This window comes from Notamacropus eugenii, chromosome 2, assembly GCF_028372415.1.
Source record: "Notamacropus eugenii isolate mMacEug1 chromosome 2, mMacEug1.pri_v2, whole genome shotgun sequence".
In the NCBI taxonomy this organism is placed as follows: Eukaryota; Metazoa; Chordata; class Mammalia; order Diprotodontia; family Macropodidae; genus Notamacropus; species Notamacropus eugenii.
This window is the reverse complement of record NC_092873.1, coordinates 189,255,662-189,269,905: the sequence shown is the minus strand read 5'-3', so window position 1 is coordinate 189,269,905 and position 14,244 is coordinate 189,255,662. Positions and strand designations below refer to the sequence as shown.

The window sequence follows — 14,244 nt, the reverse complement described above, 5'->3', positions numbered from 1 at the left end:
GAATGTTATTTCCTTCATTTTTGTTATTTTGTTTCAAAAGTGAGTTTCATCTACTTTACATTTATCACATTAGGATTATCTTTTGAAATCTTCGTTTTATACTTTAAAATTAAATGTGGAAAACCACAGTTATTCTTGACCCAAATATTTTTGTTTTCATCCATTTTTATTTAAAGTAAGCATTTTTATTTCTAATTGCATTTTTAATTGCAGTTTTTAATCTTCCCCTTTTCTAGAGTCTGACTGGCATTTTGTGTATTATTTCTGCCTAGGTCATATCTTCACTTCCCATCTACCCATTTATGACCTTTGCCTCCTCTATTATGTCTGCATTCTCTGCCAGCCTCAGTCTTTTGACAAGAGGCATCCCATATCAGACTGTCTGACTTACTTGCACAGTGGCAATTACCAAGAACATGTTATTACACACAGAAGTATGATGGACACCAGACGTTACTCTACACTTATTTTAACCCACACACCGGAAACATGAGATCTTAGCATGACCATGAGGTTATGATCTTAAAAAAAAAAAAGCCCTAAAAAAATAAGTACTAAAGCATCCTCAGCTAAAGTTCTACTCTACTGCCTCACTGTGGTTTGGAGTTCTTAAAGATAAATCAATGTAGTGCTAGGGTCTGTCAGGCCTCCTAAAGTTTGAAAAGGTTTGAATATGGGTCCAGGAACAGCTAGACTCAGAGACTAACTTAGCTAAGTTCCAAGAGGCTCAGCCCAGAGACTGGCCAGCAAGTTACTGTTAATGTTATTATTAATTTTCCCATTGTTACTTTCTGAAGATTATTGTAATCAATGAAGGAAGTGCCCAAACCAAAAAATTAGTTGATTTGTTGCCATAAATGCTCAGGATCAAAACCACATTCTTAGAAGAATGACTTGTTGGACAGTCCCTAAAAGGTTTTTGGGGTTTTGTTCTAACTGTATGGAAGGATAGTCTGATTTGAAAAAAGCACATATGAATTATGAAACATTCTCCAAGGAAATGAAGTTGTATTTCTTTAAACTACATACAAAAATATTGCCGACAGTAATAAGGGAAGAGAGGAACGAACTATATAAATCTTAGCTTAGCTTGTAAATACTTTCATAGATAAGAATTCTATTTAATCAGCAGGCTGACTGGTTGAATTTAAATAGTGCCACTAAAATGATGGTGGGAAAATGAAGTTTGTTGACCTTCATTCTTAAGTAGCTTAAGCTTTTCTCTTTTCACTATTAACTTGATGATCAAACTTATCGTATTTACCTCTAATACTTGGGTTAACTTCACCTTACATTAGAAATAGTAGAGTCCATATTAATGAGATTTCACATCTATTTTTCTTAGAGGCTATTTGGAAAATGGAAAGTTATATGAATCAAAAGTTAAAAATTTGGCGAGATACTCATAAACGCTTACAAATGAGAATATATACAGTGTTCTTTTTGTTTATTATATGTTACTACCATTTAAGACAATAGAGAATTAATTTTAAAGCAGCATTTATATGACCTACTGATTTTTCCTAGATGAAAACTTTGCAGTGCCACATGATAAAAGAGGGGTTCTTGGCATGGCCAACCAGGGACGGCACACCAATGGCTCACAATTCTATATCACACTACAGAAAGCTCCATATCTGGATCGAAAATATGTGGCTTTTGGGTATGTATAACAGGTTTGTCTATTTACAATTTTAAAATGTAAAGCAAAGGCTTAAAAAGTCAGTGATAACCTGTAAGGTAGATAAAACTGACATTTGCAAAAAAGAAATAAAAAACAAATTTCTAAAGGTATCAGGTTAGAACCATTGGAACCATTTGAGCACTGTATGTGTCTGTGTATCTAAGGCACATTTTAATCTGCCACTGTGAGTAATCCACTCTAAATTACTCTGAAATGCTCTGTAATATCTGTTGTTTAGATTAGAATTACTAAATGCAAAACTTTGTGAAGATAAAGACTTTAGAGTGAAGTCATACTTTTTTCTTTTCAATAGTATTTTATTTTTTTCCAATTACATGTTAAGATAATTTTTAACACTGATTTTTTAAAATAAAATTTTGAGTTCCAAATTTTTGTCTTGCCTCCTCCCTAAAATGGAAAGCAATTTGATATAGGTTGTACATGTGCAATCGTGTAAAACATATTTCCATATTAATCATGTTGTGAAAGAAGAAACAGACCAAAAGGAAAAAAAGTACAAAAAAAAATAAAGTGAAAATAGTTTGCTTTGATCTGCATTCAGACTCCCCAGTTCTTTCTCTGGAAGTGGATAACATTTTCCATCACAAGTCTTTTGGAACTGTGTTGGATCATTGTGTTGCTGAGAAGAGCTAATCTATCATCACTGATCATCACACAGTGCTGTTACTGTGTACCATGGTCCCCTGGTTCTTCTCAGTGGAGTCATTCTTATCGCAGTTCATTAACTTTAATAAAAAGATCGCACTATTTAGGTTACCAGTGATGATAAAAATTGAACTATCTGAAATAACAATTATAGGAAATTCAGTAACGACATACTTATAGGCACTTAGATCTAAAACAGATTTTTAATATATTTTACAGCATTCTGCAGGGTTTTATAAATATATGTATATAGCATACACATACCTTACACATAGTAAAATTTGTCTTGTTCTACCCTTACCCACTTCAGTGCCCTTGCCTTTCTTAGGTGTTACTCCTTCCATAAACCCTCCCCTGATTGCCTCAACCCATAGGGAGATCTTTGTCTGAATTATCATGGCACTTTTCCACCTCCCTATGTAACTTTCAGATTCTAAATTCATGTCATACTTATTTATGTGTATCTTATTTTCTTCCCTGGTTAAATTATCAACCATCTGAGAGGGAAGTTATGATCTTTCTCTTTTTTTGCCTACTTCCTACAATATCTTGAACTTTCTTCTTTCTCCTCAGATTTCAAGCAATGTATTGCTTAGGCTTACCCAAAGATTCAGGTTCTGAAATCCTCAGTATGTTAATTAAACTTTGTTGAGCTTAACAAAATTACTACTGAGGATTTGGCAAAGACCCTGCAATACTTTCTGGACCTCTGGGCTGACACCGTTGATATCTCTAATTCTAATCCCAAAAGCTGATTTGGGTTCAGCAAGTCCATGATAGGTGCCATGTTTTCACACCAGTCTTTTCCGTCAGACTTCACTAATGGACATCTATCCCTTATGGAAGGTGGGCTTTAGCTCCTTCACGGATCACCTTCTATATTTTCTGAAGTTTTTTTTTTTTTAGTAGTCACTTTCTTTACGTGCTTGGCCGTTGGTTCTGCAGAGGCCTTTCATCTTTTCAGAAGGGATTGTGGAGCAGCTGGCAGCTTCCTCGTCCACATCAGCGGTGATTGCAGCCTGAAAAGCACCTTTTAGCTTAATGAATTACTGGGTGTCGGTTATATCTCTGACCTTACCTGCTCTTTAGATATTCCAGATCTTTGAGAATGCATGTCCAGATTGGCCTGTGTGCCCAAACAGCTGTATTAATTAATGCTTTATTATTTTATTTAATTATTAATTAATACTAATACATTCACACTAATAAGCTTCCTAACCTTTTTATGCAAAACTAGCCCTTTTACTTGCCTACTAGTTTCTGGTGTGGTTGGCAAAGCTGGAATCCAGAAGTTGGCAAAATGTTGTGTTTCTATTGTCTTTCAATAGATGCGACCTGCGTAAGCAGCATGCCATGATACAGGTCAGGCAAGGGAAGGGAAGGGAGGGAATAAACCTTTCCATAGTGTCTACTGTGTGCCAGGTACTGTGCTAAGTGCTTTTAGTGAATATCTCATTTAATCCTCATGACAACTCTGGGAGGTAGGTGTGGTTATTATCCTCATTTTACAGTTGAGGAAACTGAGGCAAACAGAGTCACTTGCCCAGTGTCCCATGGCTAATAAGTGTTTGAGGCTATATCTGAACTCAGGTCTTCTTAACTCCAGGTCCAGTGCTCTATCCAATGAGCCAGCAGCTACCTCTTAGGAAAGATCAATGGATGATGAGATGATGGAGGTGTATATGCTCTCTCATTTCATTTACAAAGTAGTACAGTCATGGGGTGGTGGTCTTTCTTCTCTCCTTGTCCCATTCTTAGTCACTGATGTAACTCAGCCTTTAACAGGAACCTCAGAGGGAAAGGGATAGGAGAAAATAAGCAGCCAGTCAGTATTTCCATAGGACAGCAGATTACCTAGCACAATTCACTTTTAGGTTTTGTCTTTATAGCCTAAGCCAGGGGTTTGTTCTGTAAAATTTGAATTCAGTCAAAAGGCCACACTTAAGGACCTAGAAAGCTACATGTGGCCCCATGGCCACAGGTTCCCCACCCCTGGCCTAAGATATTCTAAAAATTTGGCTCTGTTGATCCAGGCAACCTTCATAAATGATGGTCTTTGGCATACTTGGGGATGTGTGAAATCTTTGCAATGGAGAAACTTCAAGTCATTCCCCAAAGATCCCCCAACTCTTTTGAGGTTGAAAGCCAGGCAAATAAGCATCACTTTGATCTTAGAGCTGTGTGACTAATGCTCCCTGGGTTTGGTTTGAGGAATTAGTCTCAGCTATATTGAACTTCAGGCCCACATCATCGATTGCCTGCTAGACACCTCCATTTGGATGTCTCACAGACAAACCAAATTCAACAAGTCCAAAACAGAATTCATTATCCTTTCCTTCAAGTCAATCCTTCTTTCTAAATTCCCTATTCTTACTGAGGGTACTACCATCCTCTTCTGTTCTCTCTTCATATTCTTTCTTGATAACTTCATCAGTTCCCTTGGGTTTAATTATCATTTCTATGCAGATGATTCCCAAATCAATATAGCTAACTTCAGTCTCTTCCCCTGAGTCCCAATTCACAACTGCCTATTGCATATTTCAAACCAGATGTGTCCCAGAGGAACCTCAAATTCATCATGTCAAAAGCAAAATTCATTATCTTTTCTCCAAAATCCACCCATTTGTCAAATTTCCTTTTCCACCCCCCCATTCTTCCAGTTTTCTAGATTCATAACCTTGGTATTATCTTCTACTTCTCTTTCTCCATCTCATGTGGCCTGACATTTTTTTTTTAATTTTGAATTCAACACCAAATAAAACGAGAATTCCCATATACAAAACAGACCAGATAATGTGGATTGTATATATACTGTGAATCTTTATTGCATATACCTTGCTTTCTTTTAAGCATATGATAAATTCAGTGCATTAAATGCCAAACTGCCCTGTTAATCAGTTTCCTTCTAAACTTCCTTCTCCTCCTAATTATGCATTTTAAATACTTCAGTGACCCTGTACACACACACACACACACACACACACACACACACACACACACACACACACATTATTGCTTGCCCCCAAGTTTGTTTTTTTTTTTAAGGAAAGACAAAACCTCTTTTTAAAAAACAAAAACAAAAACAAATTCATGTAATTAAGCAAAACAAACCCCCACGCTGGCCACTTCCAAAAAGGTTTTTCTCATTCTACAAAGTGAGACCATTCCTTGGGTTAAGAGAGTACTCCACATATCAAATCAGCTGCCAGATCTTTCCATCTCTCACATCTAACCTTTTCTCTATTCACATTAGCCACCACCTTAGAACAGTCCCTAAAATCCTCTTGTCAAGACTGTTTTAATGACTTCTAACTAGCCTTCATTTGTATCCTGCTCCTCACTATCCCATTTGGAGTTTTCTTGGCAGAGATACTGAAATGGTTTGCCATTTCTTTCTCAAGCTTATTTTACAGATGAGGGAACTGAGGCAGACAGGGTTAAATACCTTGCCCAGGGTCTCACAGCTAGTAAGTGTCCGAGACCCCATTTGAACTCGGGACGATGAGTTTTCCTGACTCCAAGCCTGGCACTCTATATACTGTACCACCTATCTGTCCACATAGGGGAAGGCCTGTAGTTGGTGTGGTGGATAAACTACCAGCCCCTGAAGTCAGGAGGAACTGAGTTCAAATGTGGCCTCAGACACTCACTAGCTGCATGACCCTGGGCAAGTCACTTAACATTGTTTACCTCAGTTTCCTCATCTGTAAAATGAGCTGGAGAAGAAAAGACAAACCACTCCAGTATCTTTGCCATGAAAACCCCAAAAGGGTTTTCGAACACAAGAATCGAACACAACTGAAAATGACTCAACTATAACCAGTCTTCATACCTCATGTTTCTCCCCACTCCAATTCATCTTTACAAAGTGATTTCCCTTAAACAGTAATCTGACTATGTCATTCCTCTAGTCGTTAAGCTCCGGTGGCTCCCTTCTATCTCCAGAATAAAATAGAAAGGTCTCTTTATGTAAAGCCCCAACCCATCTTTCCAGCTTTTGTGTTTCTGCACACTGTCACCTGCCGAGCGGGCCTTGGCCTTATCTCTGTTCTCACCTACTGCCTTTGCTTCTCCCTCGTGCTTGGAATGTACTCTCTCCCTCTGCATCCCTGGCTTCACATACTCCCTCTTTTCCACCAAAATGAAGCAAGACACCCACTTAATCCTTCTTGTATTCATTTTGCATCTATTCATTATTTACCCACATAGGAATGTATTGTATCTCAAGAAAGAATGTCGGCTCCCTGAGAGTAGAGATTGTTTCATTTTTTTTGTATTTGTATCTGCAGTGCCTAACGCGGGCCTGGCACATAGAAGGCCATGGCATATAGGTGTTCACTGATTGATGGCTCTATCCTCATCACCCAGGGTAGAGACACCCTTACCAAGTTTTGTCAGACCCTACAACATCTGCCACATTCAGCCCCTTCTCTCCACTTACATAATCACTACCTTGGTTTAGGGCTTCATTAACTCTCACTGGACTATTGCAATAACCTCCTAATAAATGGTTCTTGCTTTCCATTTTCTCCTCTCACCAATGCATTCTGCGCACAGTTGCAAATTTGATATAGGATTGCAGATTTACAGCTGGGAGAGGCCTTAATGGTTATCAAATCCCCTTGATTTTACAGATGAGGAAACTAACTTAGCAATGTCACTGCTAGGTTTATTTCCAAAGATGATTAGGGTAAAAGGAAAAGAAACTATATGTTCTAAAATGTTTATAGCAGCTCGCTTTGTGGTGGCAAAGAACTGGAAGCTGCAGGGTTGCTCATCAATTGGAGAATGGCTGAACAAGTTGTGGTATAGGATTGTGACAGAATACTATTGTGCTATAAGAAAGGATGAGCTCAGTGATCTTAGAAAAACATAGAAAGACTTGCACAAAATAATGAGGAGTGAAATGAGCAGAGCCAAAAGAACACTATACAATAACGGCGATATCATTTTAAGACTGACTTTGAGCGAATAAGTCATTTTGACTTATAAATACCCAGGTTAGCTATAAAGAGTATATAAAGATGGTATCTGCATCCAGAGAAAGAACTAATAAATATTAGTGTATATAGAATAACTTCACACTCACACACACACACACACATTTGGGTCTAATGATCGCCATCTCTTAGGTGGAGGAGAAGAAAAGAAAGAAATTTACATGATAACTTTATTATGTATTTAAAAGGAATAGGAAGTTGTACATAGTAGATCTGCAGTTTCATGTGCAGTCATCTTATTTATTATACTGTTATGAAAATGCTTGTTTTATTCCATATATTAAAAATAAAATAAACAAAACAAAACACACACACACACACAACCTTAGGCAGATTAAGTGACTTGCCCATAGTCACACAGGTATGCATGAGAGGTGTGATTTAGACCCTGGTTTTTCTGGCTCCCAAGTTCAGTAAGGTATTCACTATACTCATTCTGTATCTCATAGTACTCAAGCATAGTTAAGATTTTGTCACTCCTCTGCTCAGTAACTTTGCATAGTTCCTTCTTGCTACAAGCTCCTCATTTAAAAATCCCTTCATAGTCCAGTTCCAGCCTACCTTTCCCAGTTAATTTCATACTATTCCCGCTCAAACTAGGGATGATCCATAGACAGATCTTAAAGAAAATCCAGGGTCTGTATTGACAGGGCACTCATCTGCACATTTTCTCATGAGTCTCTGCAGTCTGAGTGTAGTAACAAATGTCTGGGAACCCATTCTCATGTGTATTCTTAGATGGATGACCCTTACTTGTTCTGTCCCTCTCTTCTGTTCTCTTCCCATTTTTTCCCTCCTCCAACTAGGTCTAATATCCATTTTCAACCCTATCTTCTGCTTAAAGAAAAACTTTTATTTATTGGTAAAGACGTAAGCAAAAACTACTCAAGAAATTAAACTTGTATATTTAGCTGATTAAAATATAAATTATCTCAAAATCAAAAACAACTAACCAAACTAAAAAAGGTCCCTTGGTACAACATTCTGTGTCTCTTCTCCTTGTTTTTGTATCAGCTCTGTCTTATCCCTAGAATTCTTTTTTCCTACCTTCTACCTCTTGGGCTCCCAAGCTTCCTTTAAGATTTGCTGTAGTGCCAGCTCTTATACCAGATCTATCCCTTTTAATGCACCACTCTGCACTAGAGAAATTGCTTTTTGTGTTAATTTTGTATACATTTTAAATTTACTTACCTTTGTACATGTTATATCCACTCAAGAGAACATAAACTCCCTAAGAATCAGCCTGTGTTTCTAGCAGTACCTGGCACATGGTGCAAGTACAATGCTAATTGAATCGAACCTAATTAAGTTGAATGGCACAGTAAAGGACCATAAGAGTAAATGAATGGTGACGTTTTGTGGTTTAACTGATTTTTACCATTTTTTTTCTCTACAGGCAACTGATTGAAGGAACAAGAGTTCTTCAAATATTGGAAGTGGTAGATACAGTGAATGAAAGACCAGTGTATGCTTGTAGAATTATCGACTGTGGTAATTTTCGCTGATAACATAAAGACTGACATTTACTATTACTTTTCTTATTATCCTTTGCTAGATTTCAATAAATGATTTTGGAAAAATAAATGAAACTGGGAGCCCAATTTATTTTGTAATCTCAAAATATTCACCCTAAGTAAGGCATTCTGTCATTTGTGTTCATGTTAAGTTTACCTTTATTAAACCTAACTATAATAGGAACATGGCAGTACACAACCATAGGGAAGAAAAGCATTCAGTAAATTGCATCTTTGGTTCTAGGGGAGAGTCTTTGAGTGTTTGCTTATACTTAGAATTAACTCAATTAAAAGGAAGTCTCTAAGCTATCCCTAAAAAGTATGTTATTTATAAAAACTGGTATTTTGTAGTGGTCTCTATAAAAGACAGGTACTCCTGGTATAATTCATCAATGGCAAAAATAACCCCAAAAAACAACTTATCACTGGTGAATGTACCTGACTTTAAACATAGTTTTGTTATTATGAATGGACTAATGAATTCACCCAGATAAAAGGATACTTGAAGCTAATTATTCAGCAGTTTTAATACAATAGCCAGTTACCTCCACTATATCTCATATTCCTTAGTACCATCCCCAATTTTGACTTTTCTTTCTGTATAGAACCTTTAACTGTTGGTTATTAGGAGTGAAAAACAGTTCATATGACCATTGAGAAACACCAGAGTAAAATTTTGGTCTAGTAATGATTTTTCTATGTAATTTGGAGAAATTAGTTTTTTAAAACACAAAATCTTGAATCTAAAGTGTACTTGCCAAAGAATATGTTTTATTGATAGGAAAAATATTCTTATGAGCCCAAGATAACCTCAAATAAAAAGGTCCTATAATTTCCCTAGACCCCCTCCAAATATTTCAGTGTTATTTTCTGGAAAAAAAAAACTGAATATAGAAAAGGATTCTAATGATTTATAAATAATTTCAAGTTTCTCAAATTCTAATTAATATTTTAGTTATTATATTGGGGGCAGGAAAGGAAGAGACTTTTCCCTCGATCATAATGTTATATTGTATACTCCTTTCTGCTGGCTTCCTAGGATAAGTTAGAAGGCTAGAAGGTCTCTAGAGCTAGACAGGATCACAGAGGTTATATAGTCCACCACCCCCATTTTACAGATGAGGAAAATAAGCTGCAAGGAGGCTAAGATCAGAGTTCTCTGACTCAAGGGCAGGTGAGTGCTCTTTCCATTGTACATACATGCTATGTTAATGAAGACTTGTGGCAGCTTAACCGTCACTGAGTTTTTGAGAGGTTATGATAATTCTCAACTAAATGTTTAAAATGCCAGATCAATTTCCCCCTCCATTCTTCAGATTTTACTGCCACCAAGTACAAACTACTTTGTGGCAATGACTGAGCAGTCAGGCAAACGAATGAAAGTTGCGTCCCTTTAGATTCAAAGATTTCTTAACTAAGGTTTTGTAGTCTTTTAACTTCTAAACAACAGGCTATCCTTAACATGTAATGGAATTAAATCACATTTTAACCACCAGGGGGCAATGATGCCCCAATCTGATAATATTCCACATAAGAACCAGGGACCAGGAAGTTCCTTGTGAAATAGAAGTTATGTGCTCCCCCAGAGGGAGCTCTCAGAAAGTGCCAGTCTTTATGATACCCATATCTACCACAGTGCTGAATCCCCTGGTACTGATAACCCCTTCCTTCCAATTTTCCCTCTTTCTGAATGGTGGCACTTGTCTCCACTTACTCCAAGGTAATAGTTCCCAATGTTTTCTCTGTGCCATGAACCCCTTTCAACAATAACAAAAATGTGTTGTGAATCCCAGAGTAATTTAAGGTACCGTTCATAATATTCTTTTAGATTTATACATTAATTTCTTACAATAACTACAACGATAATTTTTGTACACCCAGTTACTCCCAATTGTTGCAGAAGCATCCTATGATGCTTCAGATATGCGTTTGCTGTTTGTCACAGAGAAAAAATATATTTGCAAAGTAGTTAGGCAATTATTTACTGAAGGTGCTGTTAAAGAATTGTTAGCTTGACTCTTGGACCATCATTGTTAACCTCCAAAGGGGTCAAGAACATGAAATGGGAAACACTGCAACAAGGACTCGTTGCCATTGCAGTTTTATCCAATCAGAATAATTCTCAATCCCATCAAAATTTCTAACTCTAAATGCACTCCCTGAATCTGCTGAATTTCACTGAACCTGAATTTCACTGAATCAAGTGATTACACTTGAACAGGGTATAATGAAATCAACCACACAAGAAGCAGAATTACATGCTGCTGAAAATAGTTTTCATTCATAGGCAAAAAAATAAACAAAAGAAACAAAATCTATATAATATCTCCTCTGGGATATTCTGTCCAATTTAGAACTTATGAATTTGCAAATTGGTTCCCCAGCAGGGTGACTATCTCAAAGTTCTACGTGTAATCCCTTGGGTTGATACTTCTAAAACTACACAGTTCATGAATTGATCTCTTTACCACTAATAATTGGCCAGTGCACACAATTAGCTCTTTTTTTTTTTTTTTAGCAAAGGCATTTACTAAATGTTTTAGTAAAATAGGAATTTCTACAACATTCCCTCCATAATCCTGTGGTGTACTCTCTCATAACTACACATAGCATCATGAAAAGAGTGGGCATAGAACAGTGGTAATAAGGCAAAAATATAGTATGTGTGTATGACAAAAGCACCCTACAGCTCTTACTGCAGAGCCTAGAAATCCTTTCTTTCTTCATAGGGTCTTCCCACAGCTTTCCTTAGGTCCAGCGTCTTGACTGTGCAGGCTGCTTCACGGGGTTCCAGAGTCTTGCTCCTCTCCATGGCACAACTCTTGATTGGCAGAGCTAGAGACAACTGGCTCTCTTCTCTGCTTCCAAGTTCCCAGGGTCAGCTTTCTCAAAGCTGCTTACTTCCTCAACTGACTAGCTTCTCTGCATCTTTCTAAACTGTGTATTTTCTCCCTCAGTTGTTCCTTGAACTCTCTCAAACTGACAAATTCTCTAACATCTGGATGATGTGTCTACTTTCTGACAAGTGGATGTTAGATTCTATAACTGATGGGGAAGTAAGAGGAGAAGAAAATTCCATTCTGCAAAAATCTCACTCCACAACCATTCCCAGCCTTTACCTCCATGAAAGCTTACAGGGGGGTGTGGTTAATTCTTGTTTAACCAATCAGTTTCCTTCTCACTCAATCAGAAAAGTGCTCACACCTTGTAAAGGGATAATTAGGAAAGGGAGCGATTTTACAGTTAGTTGGACACCTCTTGTTAAAACCTCATCAGTTGTTTCTAAATCCTGTGACTACATTAGTGGAGGGGAGGGGAGGGATGATTATATTATGTCTGTCTATCACTTTTTTGAATAAGCCTTTATTAAGCAACTAATATGTGTCAGACACTGTGCAAAGTGCTTTACATATATCTCATTTGATCCTCATAAAAACCCTGGGATGTAAGTGCTGTTATCATCATTACCTCTATTTTACAGTTGCAGCAACTGAGATTGTGACTTGCGTAGGGTTACACAGCCATGGTCGCAGGCCAGATTTTGCCCTAGGTCTTCTAAACTGTGGACCTAGCATTCTATCCACGGCACCACCCAGCTGCTCTTCCACTATCCTGGGAGGAAACAAAGGTGTTCATGTAGAACAGTTCCCAAATGCTGTACCTCTCCCAGCCTCCTTTGTACCTGTGTCCTTGAAAACTCACAGCTTCACCAATGCATTTCTATCATTTCTGAGGTTTCAGCTGCCCTCTAGCTCTTTCCTCAGCATCTTCCTTTTGTGTGCACCCCCAGCCTCAGAGACTTTATGAACCAGCATCAGCCAAGGTGGGGAGCCTACCTGTCAAATGGTTAATGTTTGCCTGTTAGAGCAAATGTAGAATATTTATGTGAATAAATGATCTCTCCACTTCTGAGACATCATGCCTCAGGAACCAGCCTAGAATGACTACAATCCCGGTGGTCACCACCCTACCAGAAAAGTATCATCTATGGACATTAACTAAGACCTCCTTCGTCTCCACCCCCCTCCCCCACCATGGTGCTTAGTATGCATATCCTTGTAGAGTGGAAAGTTTCCTAGAGGTGGAGTCAAAGCACTTGGGCTCAAATCCCAGCTTTGCCCCACGAGAACTATGAGACCTTGGAGAAGTCTTTTCAGCTCTCTGACCCTCAGTTTCCCCATCTGTAAAAGGCTATTAACCACTTTACAAAATTCAAGGCTCAAATGAATTAATCTATGTAAAGTTCTCTGTGAAGCACTTTGTAAGCTGTAAACCACTATAGAAATGGGACCTATGCTGGAAATGAGACCTCGGATTAGCTATTTTTGCATTCTTTTTTGTTTCTCTCAGTTAATTCCTCCCTACTTCAGTATTTCAAGGATCTATGATTCGGATAGTGTCAGGGTCCCACTCCTGATTCAGATTATAATCCCTAGTCTTTGAGAGTTATTGTAGCTGAGTCAAATAAACAAGGGTTTAGTAAGCACCTGCTACTCAAGAGGCACTATCCTAAGCCTCAGGGATAAAAAGAAAGGCAAAAGATTGCTTCTCAACACAACCTGTGCCTATCTTTCCTACTGCTGCCTCTCAAAAAATGAGTAGCATTCTATCATGGGAAATCCTTCTGTAGAATTGGCCTATATTTCTGTTATACATTTTAGGCATACATAGCACAATAGCAGTAAAACAAAAAGCTTAAAATTTTTAGAAATTAAAGCATTTTTTTAATTGGAGAATCATGATTGGGGTATTTGTGTCAATTTGAAATTGGCTGACTGGATAGCCAAGAAATTTCAATCATGGGTGAAAATGTCAGGGCAGAGGGAATCAGGAAACACAGAAGCATGAATAAAAATAAAATTAAAAAGGGTTGAGGGTTTTGGGGTTTTTTTGTCTTTTTTAAACTGATAACCTTAGAATTCAGCCAAGGCAGATTGTTTTGTAATGTTGAAAGTTGGGTCCTTCAGGAAGATTTCTGGGTGTGGAGGTAGAAGAAATAGAAACTAATTTGTAGCATGAGAAACTGAAAAAGAGAAGCATGATCAAACTTAAGTCCCCAGAGGGTACAGCCCCCCCCCCCCCCAGAGGAAGGTGGGAAGACAAACACAGAAACATCTAGAATAACTGATGAATCCACTGGTATAATAACTGAGCACCAAAAAATTCTTACCAGCCCACTTGGGCATCTTTGTCTGATTTAATAATTCTTTGTTTATCCTGCTTGATAAATTTCTGAAGGCCCCCAATTCCCCTTCTTTACTATTACATATAAAGCAGAGAGATAGCATGGCTCGCGGAGGGCTGAACCAGCAATCAGGAAGATTCATGCCCAAGACTCATTTCTGATACAAGCCACCTCTGGGTTAACAGGTAAGTCACT

The 14,244-nt window shown here is 37.8% G+C and overlaps 1 protein-coding gene across 5 annotated transcripts in view; it reads left to right on the top strand.

Annotated features, from left to right (window-relative positions):
• Nucleotides 1-8,934, top strand: part of PPIL6 (peptidylprolyl isomerase like 6) — a 49,011-nt gene extending 40,077 nt beyond the window's left edge. For 4 of the 5 annotated variants that reach the window (XM_072643033.1, XM_072643030.1, XM_072643034.1 and 1 more), the window contains 2 exons: nucleotides 1,528-1,663; nucleotides 8,747-8,934. In XM_072643033.1, the coding sequence (XP_072499134.1) occupies nucleotides 1,528-1,663; nucleotides 8,747-8,855 (245 nt within the window). In that variant the 3' untranslated portion in view covers nucleotides 8,856-8,934. Of the gene's footprint in view, nucleotides 1-1,527; nucleotides 1,677-8,746 lie in introns of all 5 variants that reach the window. The other variant, XM_072643032.1, reaches the window with a different exon arrangement.
• The last annotated feature ends 5,310 nt before the right edge of the window (nucleotides 8,935-14,244 follow it).